The sequence below is a fragment of the Camarhynchus parvulus genome, chromosome 6, assembly GCF_901933205.1.
Source record: "Camarhynchus parvulus chromosome 6, STF_HiC, whole genome shotgun sequence".
Classification (NCBI taxonomy): Eukaryota; Metazoa; Chordata; class Aves; order Passeriformes; family Thraupidae; genus Camarhynchus; species Camarhynchus parvulus.
Genome location: NC_044576.1, coordinates 34,945,937 through 34,963,393, shown reverse-complemented (window position 1 = coordinate 34,963,393; position 17,457 = coordinate 34,945,937). Strand labels below are relative to the sequence as shown.

The 17,457-nt window shown below is 53.9% G+C and overlaps 1 protein-coding gene across 1 annotated transcript; it reads right to left on the bottom strand.

Moving 5' to 3' along the window:
* Positions 1–314: 314 nt before the first annotated feature.
* PWWP2B (PWWP domain containing 2B) lies at positions 315–17,141 on the bottom strand (the record flags this gene model as incomplete). The annotated part of the gene is given in 4 exon segments (XM_030951768.1): positions 315–953; positions 10,618–12,113; positions 12,116–12,324; positions 17,011–17,141. Coding segments are annotated over 3 exon segments (1,818 nt in total), but the record flags the coding sequence as incomplete, so codon positions are not given.
* Between the last annotated feature and the right edge of the window lie 316 nt (positions 17,142–17,457).

Here is a 17,457-nt window from a genome sequence, read left to right as displayed (position 1 = left end):
ATCCTGTCCATATGTCACTTCAGTTTGTGAACCATTTGAATTTGGCAAAAAAAAGCTGTTTGGTTGCTGGTTCAGAATCATGCATCACCTCTTGGTCGTGGGTAAGGAGAGGACCCTTCTGTCCAACATGTTCAGAGGGCCTTAAACCCCACTCAGAGTGTGAACATACAACTTCATGCTCATATGCATGTTCATGTTCAGCTCAGAACATGGATTCCCTCCCTGGCGGGAGCACTAACCCTCTGCATGCAGCAAGGGCAGGCCCAGGCTGTGCTGTGCTGCTCCTCCAGGTGACCTGGGAAAGCACAGGGGGAGGACCCAAGGACATCCAAGTCCCCAGCACTGCTTGTCCATGCACCTGGAACCACTGATTCTCCTGCTCTGCAGTAAATGACACCAGAAAGTTTTAACATGCAATGAGAGCCACACTGTTGTGTGTTGCACATCTTCCAAGGTTTAATAGACACAAAGTGAGTCCATTGTACTTAAGACACTACAATGATTTCATTCTATTGCATGTCCTGACCCAATTACATTTCTCAGGGTACAGTATTGAATAAAAGTTCGGTAGCTTTAAAATTAACAAGTGTGTGAAATCTGTAAGTAAAATAAGCAGCAGCAGCAGCAATAATCTGGGGAATTTTATCAAGAATAGCTAACTTTTAAGTAATAACTACATTCCGAGTTGTGGTTTTTGCTGTTCTCCTAGTTCATTGCCGTCCGACTGGTCAAATTCTCATTGTAGGGTAAGATATCCTTAAGCCTTCCCTGCCTCACGCCAGAAGAGCCTCCCAGCTCCACGTCCCTGTCACCTGTCCCGTGGCACGCGGAGCGCTCTGCCCGGAGCCCCATCCTCGTGCCGTGTGCGGCGGCCGCCCGCGTCCCCGGGAGCGCGTCCGGCGCTACAGACTCGGTGACCCTCTAGGAGAACAGCTGTGCTCGTCTTCTGTTACCTTGAAGAAAGCCAGAGAGGGAGAGGTTACTGTGGCAGAGCGGCAAGGCACACGCTGCGGCTTCCCTCTAAATATAGCCAGGAATTCTCCTGCTCCCAGCTGGCCCAGCAGGCACAGCCAGCAGCGGCTGCAGCTTGGGAAGGAAGCTGTCAGGCTAACAAACCCAAAGTAAGAGTGGGATTTTCCCCAAGACCGACATGATATGAATTTCAGTGATGATAATAAATCTCTGGTCTGGCTTAAAGACTCTGGAGTCCCTGTTCTGGTGGGTTACTGTAGGTTAATCCGCCACAAGTCCCCACGGAGCGCACCACGTGAAGAACATCTGCCTCCACTTTCCGAACACAATCTACAAAATAGGATTATTCTCCCCTTGAGAGCAGCCGTACAGAAGCTTTTCTAAGTACCTGCAAGTGCTCAAGCTGCTGACTGTGGCTGCAGTGCTCAGCTGCAGTGCCTGGCTGCGGTGCCTGGCTGCAGTGCCCAGCCACAGTGCCTGGCTGCAGTGCTCAGCTGCAGTAACCCAGCTGCAGTGGCCAGCCACAGTGCCAGGCTATGGTGCCAGGCTGTGGTGCCCAGCTGCAGAGCCCAGCTGCAGAGCCCCAGCCAGGCTACAGTGTGGAAGCCCTGGAAGAGTTGAAGGGGAAAATCCACTTGCTTCTAGTGAAGAAGCCAGAAGACGCATGGAACAACTCGGTGATACAGAACCAAGGGAGAGAATGACACGGACACGTCCACTCACCCAGACCAGCTGCAGAAGCATCACTGCACCTTGTTCCCAGTGCAATGCAGCTCCAGCAGCACAAGAATATGACCAGCCCTAAGTCTGTGCCATGTCAGCTGAGTTGGAAGTGCAGGAGACACCAGCTTGGATCTGTGCTCCTGACATACAACATTAACACCACAGAGGAGCAGATCAGAAACCTTCAAACCACGCCAGCTGAGGTTTGTGACTTACAGAGCCCAATAGTTGAGGTTTGTGACTTACAGAGCACAATGAACCAAGAACACCAAACACAGGAAGAGGATCACATCTCCAAAGCTGCTGACATGGCAGCAGCACTGCTTCTGCAGGCAGGGGACCCAAAGTGACACTGATTCACTCAGACTCAGCATCCAGAATGATCCTCAGCATTGGCCACACAATGCAGAATGCAAAGAGCTGATTCAATACCCAGGAACATCTGTCCCAAAAGCTGTATACCAGAGAAGGGCTGCAATCAGGTTTCACACACTCTTTCAGTATTTGGCAGAAACTGGGAGGTCTCACCCCAGGGCTCTATTACCTGCAGCCAACAGAGTATAAATTCGTACCTAATCTTGCAGGAGAATCTCTTTGTCTTCTGATGAACAGAGAGACTTTCAAGAACACACAACAATCTCACTTGCAGGTTTATCACCTTACACCTAGGAAAACCTTCCTGAGGCCCAAGGACCTGGAACAATATCCCTCAAGTGGCTTTGAAAGCACTGACACTTTAGAGACATTACAGTGAGAGGATCTTGTCTAAACAGGAAAAAATGCATTTCCTGGCTGAGGAGGTAACAGCAAGCCCTCGGGTGGCTGGATTCTTTGGGATTCCTCACTGGGAGGAAGAAAGAATCACACCAGAAGTACAGTGCCAAACAGGTCCCAGGGAAGGGTCCTGCCACTGCCAGGGCAGCTGGGGCTCCTCCATGGGGACAGGGACAAAACATCAGCTGCTCCAGGAACTACCTGAGGGCAAGTATCAGGGATTCTGTCCGGTGGGAGCAGAAAGCTGGGGCTACCAGCAACACAGAAGCAGCTTTAAAACAGCTGCATGCTCCTTGACTTGGAATGCTGGAACCTTGGCATGCAGCTCGGTCCCTGTGCCTGGGTGGGCACGTGCACCTGCACAGCTCTGCAGCCTGGCTGGGCACCCATACCTGCACAGCTCTGCAGCCTGGCTGGGCACCTGCAGGGCTCTGCAGCCTGGCTGGGCACCTGTGCCTGCACAGCTCTGCAGCCTGGCTGGGCACCCGTGCCTGCACAGCTCTGCAGACTGGCTGGGCACCTGCACAGCTCTGCAGCCTGGCTGGGCACCCGTGCCTGCACAGCTCTGCAGCCTGGCTGGGCACCCGTGCCTGCACAGCTCTGCAGCCTGGCTGGGCACCCGTGCCTGCACAGCTCTGCAGCCTGGCTGGGCACCCGTACCTGCACAGCTCTGCAGCCTGGCTGGGCACCCATACCTGCACAGCTCTGCAGACTGGCTGGGCACCTGCAGAGCTCTGCAGCCTGGCTGGGCACCTGTGCCTGTACAGCTCTGCAGCCTGGCGGCACCCATACCCGCACAGCTCTGCAGACTGGCTGGGCACCTGCGCAGCTCTGCAGCCTGGCTGGGCACCTGTGCCTGTACAGCTCTGCAGCCTGGCTCGAGGGGCATGGCCACCCCATGACAGAGCCCTGGTGCCTGTGCACGCACAGGAGTTCTCATGTGACCAAGAGGAGCCACAGTGACAGCCCCCTTGTATGCTCTCACTTCATCCCTGGAAAGCTTCAGAAATTTATGTTTAAAATCCGACTTCCAGCATGGAGCAGCAGCTGATGCTGCTGCCTTGGCCCATGTGTAACTAACACAACACCTGCGGGCAGACTCAGGACAGCCTGGGTGCTAAGCTGGGTGCCCAAAGGAGAGCCAAGGCAGCTTCCCTGAAGCCAAGTGCTTGTTCATCATTTAAAAAATGAAGTTTTGGATCAAATAAAGCCATTCATAAATCCAGACTGAGCAGCAGCAGAGTGCAGAAGACAATTTATCTTTGGAGGCTACAGCACCCCAAGTGTGCCCAAGCAGCTTATTCTGAGGATTATTTTCTAATCATAAAGCAATTAACAGCAGGCTGTAACTGAGCATCACCAAATCAGTGTTTCTCCAGCCATCTCTCCTTGGGGGAAATGCAGAGAGGCTGCTGCTAGCAGCCAGCTGGTGAAGTCCTTCCTTCCTATGCCTTCCTCTCGCAGGAGGAAGGAAAGGATGGCAGCTGGGATCCCCATCTCTGGCCCGCTGCATGAGGTTTTGGAACTGTCTCCAGCTCTCACGGCACCAGAATCCAGCTGACTTGAGCAGGCTGGCAGCTATGTTCTCCAACACTGGAGCTCTCAAATTCTATCATCCAAGCATCCCTATGACAAATCCTGCACTGAGGGTTTCTGCCTTTGGAAAGGACTGTTTTCCACATGAGTAAATGGCCGAGGTTATTGGCGTGCATCAAAACAGAGCAAGTCATCACTCTCAAGGGAAGCCAAACTAGTAATTTGCTGCAATTCATTTCTTCGGGTGCAGAGAGCACACAGGAAATGTACTTCATGAAGAAACTCAGGCTGGCTGGTCCTGCACTAGCACGGACCATTGCAGATGAAACAGGAACTGGTACGTCAGTGAAGGCATTCACTCCTTCAGAAACTCATCAGCTTAATGGGAAGAGCTCCATTACCAGCTGCCCGGCTCCTCCCTGCCAGAGCCACCCAGGCAGGGACATGTGCTAATGCAGAGCACAACAGGCTCCTGTGAACAGCTCGGGCACCAGGGAGCCTCCCACTCAGCCGAGGGCACCTTCACCTGGGGCATACCCAGGGAGGGGAACCCTTCTGCTGCCCAGGGGCACCTTGGGCTGGGCAGGAGCCACAGCCCTCACACACCAGAGGGACACTGTCACCCGTGCCCGTGCAGGGTCCTGCTGCTCCTGCTCCTGCTCGGGCAGAGAAAGCCCCGGGAGAAGCAAGAGAGCACTCATGGCTGACTGAAGAGCTGCAGCCCTGGGGCACAGGCTGGAGAATGAAGAGCACGAGCCCCCCAGGAGCTGAGGCATTAAGCCCCATCTGTGCCCTTGCTGCCGGACACCAGAAGCCTATTTCAGCTGCACGTAATCTCAGGATGTGCAGAGTTCATTATCTGGCGAATGCAGAGCCCGTGTGCTCTGTACAGGTAGAGACAGCACACACAACAGCTGCAGCAAGCAGATTTAAATAAAATAAAGCAGGCCCCATGTGGTGGTATAGCCCCATCCAGCAGCCAAGAACCTCGCAGCCGCTTGCTCCCTCCCCCACCAGCGGTGCTAGGGCCAGAACTGGAAGCACAAACGCTGGAGAACTCATGAGTTGAGACAGACAACTTAATAGGGAAGGCAAAAGCTGCACACACAAACAAAGCAAAACAAGAAATTAAATCCCTGCTTCCATGGGCAGGCAGGTGTTCAGCCACCTCCAGGAGAACAAGGTCCTATCACAGTTAACTGTGACTAGGGAAAACAAATGTCATCACCCCAAATATCCCCCCTTCCTCCTTCTTCCCATGTTATATACCAAGTATGATATCATATGGACTGGAACGGCCCCTGGGCCAGTTGGGGTCACCTGTCCTGGCTGTGTCCCCTCCCAACCTCCCACACACCCACAGCCCCCTCCCCAGCATGGCTGCATGAGGGGCAGGAACAGCCTTGGCTCTGTGCAAGTCTTGTTCACCAATTACAAAAACATCTCTATTTTATCAACCCTGTGTTCAGCACAAAGCCAAAACGCAGCCCCAAATCCATCACTGTGAAAAAAGCTAATTGTATCCTGGCCAAAACCAGCACATCCCATCTCGTGCTCACCTGGTCTCACAGGTGGGCAGCTCTGTAAGCCTTTTACAGGCAGGAGCAGAGCTTATCACTCAGCCCACACACTCCTGCTCACCTTGGTGCCAGCACCACTGATGGCAACTCATGGATAAAACAGAACACATCAAGGCTGAAAAACAAGACCCTTCATATCAACTGTTGGGATCAAAGTCCTACTTTCCACACCTGAACATGAAAATGAGAAATATTCAATTGTTCAAACACCAGGCTGGATGTGGCTTGCAGCAACCTGGGATAGTGGAAGGTGTCCCCATGGCAGGGGTGGAACAAAATGATCTTTAAGGTATCTTCCAACCCAAACCCATCTGTGATCGTACAGTTTGTGTCACCCATTGTGTGCCATTAGCAGTGCGTGGCTGTTCTGTGAAGATCCTGTTTGTTCCTCACCTGCAGAGCACAGGCACCCTGCCCTACACCCTACTGCCAAGTATCCCAAAATCCCCTATTCCTTTCTGGCCCAAAGCAGTCTTTCTGTGAGTGCACCGTGGAGGTGCTCAATACTCTACAAATACCTGCTCAAGCACCACAGGGGCAGGATGAGCTCCAAGCCTGCCTGGGAGACCAGAGAACTCCCTTGGGTGCCCCTTGGCTCCCACCCTGCTGCTCTCCAAGCTTGCTGGGAAAAGGGGAATTGTAGCTGCAATTCGAACACCTCCACTTGAGTTCAAACACCAAACAAGTAAACAAACATAATTCAGGAAAACATGCAGAAATTCTGTTTTTACTTTATTGGCAAGTTTTCAGAGAAACCAGTTTCCAGGTTCTTTGTCCACACATCTCTCCCATTTCCCGCCCCGAGACCCTGGCACAGCCCTCGATCCCGTGTGGATGTACAGGCACTGGGTGCACTGCGGGCCGGTGACACTGCTGGGGACACCCGCCTGCCCCGCCCTGCCCACCGCGGGCACGCTCAGCCAGCACAACCAGCAGGGGCCTGGAGCTCCAGCTGGAGCTGGGAGCCCCTCAGCCCCGGCAGCAGCCCAGTGTGCTCCCAAGGGAGCTGTAAGCCCTTGGGGGATACAATCTCCTGCAGCAGCTGAAGTTACAGCTCTGAAAGCCGATCGCATTCCGGGGCACTGGCGCAGGTGCAGTTAGAAATAGCACAATGTATGGCCTGGTGGCATTTGCAAAGAATATGCCTGGAGCAGAGGGGATGGAGAGGGGCCACGCTGCCAGGACAGGGCAGCATGGACCTGCAGCCCCTGGGCACAACAGGCAAGTGCTTTTGGAACGGGCAGATCAGCAGGATGGCACTCAACGTGCAGCTCCAACCACCAGCGCTGGGCACACAAAAATGCAGCACAGCCTATTCTGGACTTGCTCTCCCACCTTGTATTAGCATGCAGAGACGCTGACTTCCAAGCAGGAAGACTGTGAAACAGTAATTAAGTTGGATGCCTGGTTTTAGTGGACTGAAGCATCTGGAAAGCAGGGCTAGAAAAATCTCAAGCATTCATCTTCTGTGCCGAAATATTCCATGTGACCAGGAAGGTGTGTTAGAAAATACAGCTGTGGAGTGATTTATGCTGTTTCACAAGCTGCTGGCAGCAGCACTGGCTGGATGGACACACAGAGCCCTGAACACCTTTGAAGGTGAAGTCACGATGTGATATTCCAGGTTTTACATTAGTGGTTTCTATAGACAGTGAGCATGCAGCCAGCTCTGAGTTTGCTGCACACAGGAGCAGTGTGATGGGTAGCTTGATGTACTGCCACTGAGGGTCTATTAAGCTCATAGCAGTTAAAATGAAAGCCTTCAGCATCTGCAAGTTTAATGGTTCCACAGTCACAGCTTGGGGACGGGGAGAGACAGGAAGAATAAAGGGAGAGGCAAGCATCTGTCACTCCAAGCCAGGGGCACTGCCTTCCTTGTGCCTTGGGCTGGCTCCTTGGTGCCGCACACAGGGAAGCTACAGAGCAGCCCCAGAAGAGCTGAGCAGACATGTCTCTCCTGGCACTGCTCTAAACCAAGTCGTACAAGTTTGAGTTCTACAGGCTGCTATTCTGCCTGTTGTTTTTCCAGAAACTTGTTTTACTTAATTAAAACCCTGTCATTACCTGACTAGCACTTTCCTTGCAAAGAAACCCCAAGGACAAAGCAGTAACAGAAGTGATCCTACCAGCTTTTCCGACTCAAAACAAGTTAAAAGAAAAAAAAAATAAAATTTTTCCAGTTTTGTGCATCCACAAATGACCTGCAGTGTTTGTACATTTTTCCAGTAGCTACCCTCTGCAGAACACATCACATGCCAGAAGACAGAAAGTTTCACCATAGAAAGTGTCACCAGTGACAAACTTCTGCTGTGGCCAGGATTAGCAGGAGCGGTGTCAGGGTTGAAGCCACTTCATGGACTCCTGATGACAAAAACCTTTGTGCCACTGCTGGAGAAGGCCCAGCATGATGGATTTTATAGTGCTCCCATGCAGTATTACCAAGTTACCCAGAGAAGCCGTGGCTGCCCCTGCGTCCCTGGAAGTGTCCAAGGCCAGGCTGGATGGGGAAGTGGAAGGTGTTCCTGCCCATGGCAGGGGGTGGAATGCGATGGACTTCAAGGTTCCTTCCAGCCCAAACCCTTTCATGATATCCTTCAGGAAGGGACAGTGAATGAGCAGCTGAAGCAAACATTTCAGTTCTACCTTGTGGAAAATAAAGGAAAGCAACAAAATTCAATGCTGCTGCAAGGAGAGAATTAGGTATAGACAATTCTCTGAAATAATGAGCAATTTTGTAAATGATGTACCAAAACTCCAGACAGGCTGGTCTAATTGGGAAACTAGGCAAATGTGACATGTAGAACACAGGCAGTTGTGTAGTTCTGCTTTTCTAGTTTTGCAGTTCTTTACCCAACAGTCATGTTGTCTTCAGCCTGGCAGACTGTGCTGGCAGCTCAGCTAGACACGTAAGGCAGGAAATCCCCTGTGAAAAGCCAGCTGAAGGAGGCCAACAAAACAGTGGTATCTGCTAAAATGTATATACCCATACACACATGCAGAGGTTTGGCTGAAGAGCACTGAGGGAAGGAAAGTTTTGGTCTAATCCAGGTCATCCCATTATTTTCTTATCCACGTGTTCTCCAGATGTTGTTCTTTCCCCCATTTACAGACCTGCTGTTTACTGTAGCTCAGATCCCTTTGTGTCTCTGGAGCAAGGGCTGTTCTCCTCCTGGAGGCCCAGCCCTGCAGCCTGCGCCCCCCTCCTGGCCAGGTCCTGCTGCAGCCACAGCCAGTGCTCTCTGCGGGCTGACATGTGGGGGCAAGCATCCTCCCACTCTGACTTCCAGCTCTGGGCTCGGGACTCCCCTTGGCCACAGCTTTCCCATTCCCCGTGGACTGACAGGCACAGCCAACCTGTCTGATCTGAGCATTAGGTGCTTCCTCAAGTCGTCCCTTCTCCTGCAGCTGGGCCATGCCAGCCCGCCCAGGACCCACAAGGGCAAGGACAGATGTCAGGAACGATGGTGACACTCCTCACCTTTGTCCCAAACTGCTCACACACACAGTGAAGACAGCTCAGAGGATGAAATTTGCTGCTCCTTTAACCACAGCACTGTCCAGACAGGAGCCATGGATTGGCCAGGACTCTTCCACTGGCAAGGACAGTACATTCTGGGCAGCAGGTTTATTTATACTCCTGATCTAGCTAATAGGAATTTGGGTCCAATCCAAACACTCCTGATATAATAAAGTCCTTAGCCAGAGTTAAGCAGCAGTTCTATGGGCAAGATCAAGAAGGAAGCTGAAATGTTGCTGCTGCAGTCGTCAGACACCCTGAGTACACAGCATGAATATGTCATGCTCTGGTTATTTACTCCAGCCAGGCTTGCTGAGATGGAGTCATAACCCAAGCAAAGCAAGTCCTTCATCACACTCGAGCAAGGGGTGAAGTCCCATGACAGAGGGTATGAAAAAAATCCCCTTTTCCCATCAGGATTACATGAGCACTGACCGTCCCAGCCCCACTGCATTATGACAGTTCAGATAAAGAAGAGTCCAGAGGAGCAGCCCTGGCTTGCTCACAGAGTCCTTCAAGCATGAAACAGAGCAGAGCATTCAGGGGACAACATAACGATCCACACTGCAGAAAGCATGGTCTTTGACACAAGGCTCTTCCCAGTGATACCTCTGGTTTTCAACAGAAGTTAATCCCCCCCTAGTCTAATACCATCACAGCTGAGCTCTTGTCTGGACAGTGATGACAGAAAGGTTGTGAAATGATTCCAGGTTTCATCCAAGTCACTGGATTTTCCCATGAACTTGTATTCCCAGTCATGCCACATCCTGTATTTTAGGCACCAAATTTTCATCCCAGGCAGACTGGTTGATGAGAAAGGGAAACCCATCCATGACAAAGAATCAGCTCTCACGTTTCCACTCCCACCTAATGCCCTCCAGACAGATGTGAAGCCCAAAGGAATTTCATTTGATCCAGGCCATTCCCCAGAGAAACACTGAACATTTAGGTACAAACCAAACCCCAGGTACTGTGAGAGATATTGAAATACTGTTCCACAAAGACAGTTTTTGGTACAATCATTCTGAGGAGCTGTAAAGGGTCTTCATAAGAAATCCAAACCACAGGGATCAGGAGGGGAGCAAAGGGGTCCTAAACTGTTACAGGTAACTGCTGGGCATCAGCACATACATATAATAAATGTCATCTTTATTCCAGTGAAAGTTTTAGTTCTTTGACCCAAGGAAACTGAAAGCCTAGGAGCTGTTAGTCTTCCAGGCTCACAGCGACAGATTTTTCAGTTCTTTGAACAGGCTGCTTCCTCACAGTGTCCTGCCTGGCCTGCATTTCCCTCTGGGAAGAAGGGCTCCAATTCCCATGGTCCCCAAAAGAGTTTGGAATTAAGTTTCTCACCACCTGTGTAATTACGCCCACCAACTAACAGCCAAGCATGTAAATGTCACAATTGCCAATCTCAGATTTAATGGAAAAATAAATGCAAACAAATAGTGGAATACAGATTAAAAAAGCACCAGGAGGCTTTTCATGGCAAGCATTAGTGTAGCAATCACTCACCTGATACTGGAGGCAAAGTTATGTCTCAAACTGTGTTAAGAGATCTCGTATTTCTGGAGTCAGGTGCTTGACTGCCTTTGCAGCTTCCGTGATGGCTTTCCGGTACATGCCCTTCTTCTTGCGATTAAACCTCAGTTTGAAAAATTCCGAGAAAGGAGAGAGTTTTGAGACAGACAAGAATGAGGTCGTTGGAGAACCAAACCATGACACTTTAGCTTCTCGCCACGAAGGTTCCCCGTTTTCCTTCTGGCTGAGGTTTATGTCAAGAACACGTGCTGGCCACCACGGAAACCCGTGAATTTTACCCCAGACAATATCCCCCACTGAAACAGTCCTTCCATCTTCTGTAACACATTTAGACACACTCTGGGTGTGCAGTCTAACTGTCAGTGGTGGCACAATTTTACGCTCATCTTTTGAAGATGAAGAGACAGAGGCATCATCACCAGGCAAAAAGTCACACAGTTCTGGTGATGTCACTTCTGAACTAGAAGACTTGGATTCATCTAGACTGTCATTGCTACACACCGATAAACTAGAAGAATCTGCTTTTCTTTTACGGTAATTCATGAGGAAAGCCAAGTTATCATGTCCATCTTTACCCTGGGGAAACCTTTTGAAGTCATCATCTTCACCTGAACTGCCTGAAGACATCTCAGCTAAACTTCTGTCAGCGGACTCATCATTGTAAAACGCTCCGGGATTGGACTCCCTGCTGTTCTGGAGGACATTGATTTCGTCAATCAGTTCTGCCTTATAGATTGAAACACTCTCACCATCATTGATGCGATGGGGCTTCAGCCGTATCTTTGGCGGTGGGACATCCACGCTGGAATGCACTGGCCGTGTGAGCTTCAGTTTTGGAATGGAAGCAAGCTGGCTGCCTGCTGACTTGTCCATTAAACATTTGGTTTGTCGACACCGTTCAGAGTCCCCGCTCTCCTCTTGGTCCCCGGCTCCGTTCTGCAACACTGGCTCCGGACAGAACGGTTTGACTGAGCCATGAACCCGGGAAGGGATTTTTACCACTTCACCTTTCCCTTGCGGAGTACTGTAGGATATTTTTATAACTGGCGTTCGATGCACCAGTTCCCCAGAAAACTTGTCATCCTCCCTCTTCTCTCTTTTGTTCCTTTTCTCCATGTAGTCAGAGTCGCCGTGCTTTTTCTGCTCCTTGTCCTGAATGCTCAGCTTCCTCCTGGTCTTGGCGTTCTGCCGCGGCGCGTTGGCATCCTCGGGGTTCAGCGTGTTCTTGCACTTCTCGCAGAGCACCTGCCTGGGCCGCAGCCTGATGGTGCTCATGATGAGCCTGCCCGGGTCCCTGTTGCGCGACAAACGCCTCCTCGTCCTCTTTATAGTCCGCGGCGGCGCCTGCGGGACCCACTGGTTGTAGGTGTGCCGCAGCCACAGGGGCCGGGGGAACGGGGCTCCCTCGAAGTAGGGCGGGAAGGGCGGCAGGCTGCCCGGTGTGGGCAGCAGCGGCGGCAGCGGCTCCTCAGCGCTGCCCTCGGCGGGCAGGGGGCCGGCGGGCCGCGGCTCCGGATCGCCCTCAGCGGCACCCCTGCCTTCAGCAGCACTACCCCTGCCGTCAGCAGCGCCACCCCTGCCCTCGGCGGCTCCCCTGCCCTCGGCGGCTCCGTAGCGCAGGTGCCGGCGGGGGGGTCCTCGTGCTTCGGGAAGGAGGATGGCAGACAGAACAATCCAGACCTAAATTGGGGCGAGAAGGACGGGGAGGGAAAGAAACACAGTCAGGAGCTTTGAAAGGTGCTTCTCTGGGAACCCAAAAGATCCCGCCATCCCACAGCTTCAGTACTGAGAACCCAACACTTTCTCTTGACTTTTATGATCAAGCAGCCAATTCTGCCACTGAAAAAAATAACAGCAGTGCAGAAATCTGGCAAGGCATCCTACTCTTCTCCCAGAAAAGGCAGAGGGATCAAAACCTCTATGTCTATGAACTCTTTGCACAAAGTTTTGCTCTAAGAGGTTGTAAGTTTTATCCCACAAAGCAGTTTACTGCATCAGCAGGCTGGCAAGGCCGGAGGAGGGATGTGATCTGGATTAGCCTAGGGAGCTATGAAACTGCCCTTCTCACTGCAGATGCATGGCTGATTTTCAAGTTTTTCATTCTATACCTGAACTCCCTGACTTGGGTGGATAACTTGCACAGGTTACCAAGGCACAGCTCTGCTCCTCTTCCTTGGTCTCCACATTCTGCTGTATTTGGTGACATAAGGCACCCACAGCTCCTCCAGAACAGCAGGGTTAACAACGATGATACTCTGTCCTCCAATGCCAAGTCTCATTACAGGCCACCAAGGCCCGGACACAGTAGCTTGCCTGGACATTGCCAAAAGCAAATCCTCTGAAATGCTGAAACTCTTAACTGCAATTCACGTCTCCAAAATGTATGAATTTTTGCCCTTGGCCTGGCATTAGAAATATTACACTAACACAGCACTGGGACAGATTGTGCCCTGAAACACTGACTGGGCAAGCTCTCTGCCTTGGCTTTCCAGAGACACTTCTGCAGACACCACACCGTCAGTGAAGCACGTGGGCCTTCTTAATAATAACAAAATGTTGTATAGGAGAGCCACAAAGAAGAGACAAAGGAATGAAGAACAGGTACAGACCAAATACTAGTGGGTTTTGGATGCTATATTCCCATTCCCCTCCTTGCCAGCCATTGCCTTCTTTCCAACCACCAGAAGGAAGGACCCTTCCTGAGGCAAGGGAGGAGTGCCTTGGTGGTGTCACAGAGGGGGACACTGTGGTAAGCATTAGCAGAGAGCACTGAAGAGGAGCTGAAGGCATCCACTCTGTGCCACACCTCTCACCAAGAGCAGCACAAAGCCACTGCCATGGGTTTCCCGATGGAGAGGAGCCTCCAAAGGCCTTCCCCATTACTGAAAAAGTGCAACAACCTGCTGTTCAATGACAGTTTAACTGGGAAAGGATTAAGCTGTTGAAATCACGTAATTTGGAACAAAATATTTTTGTTCCAAGAGGTTTTTTTTAAACACAGACAACCAAGAATGTAGGTGTCTTTAAATGACAACCCAGAAAGCCAGTACAGTCTGTACAGCCAGACAGAGATGTCAGCACCATTCATACTCCAAAGTGAGACCATTTCTGAATGAAATGATGGCTGTAAATTATGGTTATTTTATGCAGTGAGACTGCATGACTTGGTCACAACAGAAAACTGCTCCTCGTGTAGACACAAGCCCACTCCCCCTGTTCAGGTCACTGAACCCTCCAGAGTGGCATGGAGCTCCTCACCTGGCAGAAGTGGAGCACCCAAAGGTTCATTCACAGGATGGTTTGTGCCCATAGCATTGATGTACCAGCACCCTGGAACCCCACTGGGCTGGACACAGCCTCTGTGCCATGGAACGTGCCCACAGACCCGCGGCCACTGCCCTCCCCAGCTGTCAGCCTGTGCCAGGCACCAGTCCAGCAGGGAGGCCTGTCAGAAAGATGGGGACAAACTTCTCACTAGGGCCTGTCGGGATAGGACAAGGGGGGATGGCTTCCCATGGCCAGAGGGCAGGGATGGATGGGACACTGGGCAGGAATTGTTCCCTGGCAGGGTGGGCAGCCCTGGCACCCGGTGCCCCTGGATCCCTGGCAGTGCCCAAGGCCAGGCTGGACACTGGGGCTGGAGCACCTGGGACAGGGGAAGGTGTCCCTGCCATGGCTGGGGGTGAAACAGGATGAGCTTTAAGGTCCCTTGCAATCCAAGCCATTCTGGGATTCTGTGATTAAAGCAGCAGGAAATACTGCTGATGGGATTTCACCCTGCTTGTAATCCCCCTTTCTGGGGCAGCTGCAGCCAGCTGGACTTGGTTACCTCAATCCAGTCTCTGCTTGATACAGGAGATGCCATCCTCCTTTATTTATACCCCTGCATAACTAAAACCCAACTTTTAAAGTAAGCTCAACTGCAGCAAAACTACCAAATCTTGTTATCAGAAATACAGTGGCAGCATTTAAATCTCTACTGGAGCATGCACACTATGGAGCTCACTCTGAGCAGAGCCAGTTTATTGGAAGCAAATAACTGCCAGTCACTGGGCTGGCCCTGGTGCTGCTGCATCATCCAGGCTGGGGCAGGAAGGGACACGAGTACTTTTTCTGCAAATAATTCCCCAGCAGCTGGGAGGTCAGGCATGACTGCTCCCTACATCCCCCCATTCCTAAAGGCACAGGGGGCAGAAAGGGCACAGGCAGGGCACAGGCAGGCAGGGCACGGGCAGGGGATGGGCATGGGCAGGAGCAGGGCACGGGCAGGCAGTTCTGCTGCCCATGGGCTGAGCCCTTGCACACCCGGGCAGGCAGTTTGGGGTTCAAACCTGCACCTGCCCTTTTGGCAAAACACTAGAGGTGTCCAGCCAGGACCTGGATGGCCAGGAGTGCCCTGGGTGCTCATAGTGGCAGGCCTTCCTCCTGCTCAGCTCCCCACAGCACTCGCTACAGCTTAGCAGAAGTAAACAAGGCATTACAGATTGTCTATGTTAGAAGGGACCTTAAAAATCATCCAGGAGTTCCAATTCTCCTGCCTTGAGCTGGTATGTCATATATCAGACAAGCTGCTCCAAGCCCTGTCCAAGCTGACCTTGAACGCTTTCAGAGGTGGAGCAACCACAACTAAGTAAAACAGATTCATCTACTGTCTGATGCTGAAACCACTTTAAACCACAAAAGAAAGCTGAACAATCACCATACAGGCCCTCCTTCCTTTCTGGGGTAATCTCTTTCTATGCAGATGAAACAACCTGCTCTGGTGGCTCTTCTCCTGCCAGTCCCATCTCCCAGGGGGTACAGGCAGAGCATGGGTGACCCCTGCACAGGGACAAGCTGGTGGGACACAGCTCCATCAGCGAGGCAGCAGCAGGAGGAGAAACAGCTCTGCCACACACCCACTGCAGGCACTCCAAGCTCAGCCCCAAGTGGGTAAATTCCTGCTGCCTCTGGGACACATCCTGACCTTCACCTTCCAGCCATTGCCAGCCCGACTCCTGTGTTCTGCTGCAGGATGGACGAGATCTCTCCTCCCCTCCACGCCCCAGGCCTGGGATGACTGCAGTGCTTGCTCCAAGTCGCCAGGGTCCTGCCTCACTCACAGAGTCCCCAAAGAGAGCCATGAGCAGAGGCCGTGCCTCTCCCCCTGTGCTGGCCAGCACCCCTCCGTGCCCGCCATGCTCAGCACAGGCCAGCCAGCGCTCAGCACCACCACGGGCAGGGTGCAGCACCAGGGGACGGCCACAGAACGAGCACTGGCCCTCGGGGACAGCCCCGGTGCTCAGAGGGCACCCACTGCCTCCCACCCAGTGTCACCACCCACAGGGCTGCGGCAGCGCCGGGCTGCAGAGCTGCCTTAAAGCCTGGGAAAAACACCCGTCTGGCTGTCTCTTGGACCCACTAGGAGCAAAGGGGAGAAACAAGATGAAGAAAAATAATGGAGAAAGGTTAGGGTGGAAAAAAACAGGTGAAAGAAGTGTCACTGCAGAGGAAAACAACTGAAATGTGAGAAGGCAGAAAGAGATGGTTTAGGGCGCTCGAGGGACACCAACTGCTCAGGCTGGGACCAGACTCCAGGGTGGGTTTATGGACTCTGCACAGCATTAGGTGCCTGAATGCGTTTGAAAATCTGACTCAAATTTCCTGGGATAGCCATGTGAAACTAGATAAATGACAAAAATGAAGCTCAGAACTCCTGCTCCGCACATCGCATAGAATGGATCAGAGAGGTGAGGCTGCTGCGCTCGCACGCAGCACTCATCTGTCCCTTACCCAGCACCAAACCTGCTCCCCGCAGGAACACGGCCCGGCACCGCGCACAGCCCCGGAGAGCCGGCCCTGCCGGGAGCACGGTCACCTCAGAGCCGGGCAGCTGTGAGTGACCACGAGGGGCCCGCGGTGCAGAGCCCGGCCCGCGGCCCCGCTCCGAGATGCCCCGCTCCGAGACGCCCCGCTCCGAGATGCCCCGCTCGGCTCCGCAGACCTCGGGCAGCGCCGGGGAACCCCGGCACCACCGCGGGACCCCCCGGAACCGCCGCCCGGCCCCGGGGCACTGCCGGGACGTGGGGGGGCTCGGCAGGGGGAGCTCGGGGAGCTCCGCGCGGGGAGAGAGGCCGGCGAGGGCAGCGACCGGCGCGGGGGCTGCGGCCGGAAGGGCCGGGGTCCGGCCCCGGGGCCACGTGCGGGGCGGCGGCCGGTCCGGCCGGTCCGGGGGCACCGCTCCGCCCCCGCCGCGTGCCCCGGGCCGGTCCCGACCCCGCCGCTTTGTCCCGCCCGGCCGAACAAAGGGGCGCGGGGGCGGCGCGGCCCCCGCCGCCCCGGCCCCGCTCCCCGCCGCGGTCCCGGTGCCCCCATCCCCGGCCGCACCTCTTGGAGCAGTCCAGCAGCACGCCGGTGAAGCGCCGCTCCCCGCAGCTCAGCGTCACCACCAGCGTGTCGTTCACCATCTGCTCCACCAGCACCGGCACCCACGCGCCCACCCGCGGCGGCGGCGCCCCCGCCGCCGCCGGCCCGGCTCGGCCATGCTCCCGCCGCTCCCCCGCCGGCGGGGCCGCTGGGCCGGGCCGCGCCGTGACCTCACGGAGCGCCCGCCGCCGCCGCGCCTGACGTCACGGCCCCGCCCCGCCGCCGGCCATGGCGTCACGGCCCCGCCCCGCTACCGGGCACGTGCGTGGGACGGGGCGGGGGCGAGCCCGAACGGGCGGGGCGCGGCCGGGAGGGGCGGGGTCTGCTTGGGAAGGGCGGGGCCGGGCTGGGGGCGGGACCGGCACCTGGCGCCATCTGGCGGCCGAGACGCGCTCCGGCACCCGCGGG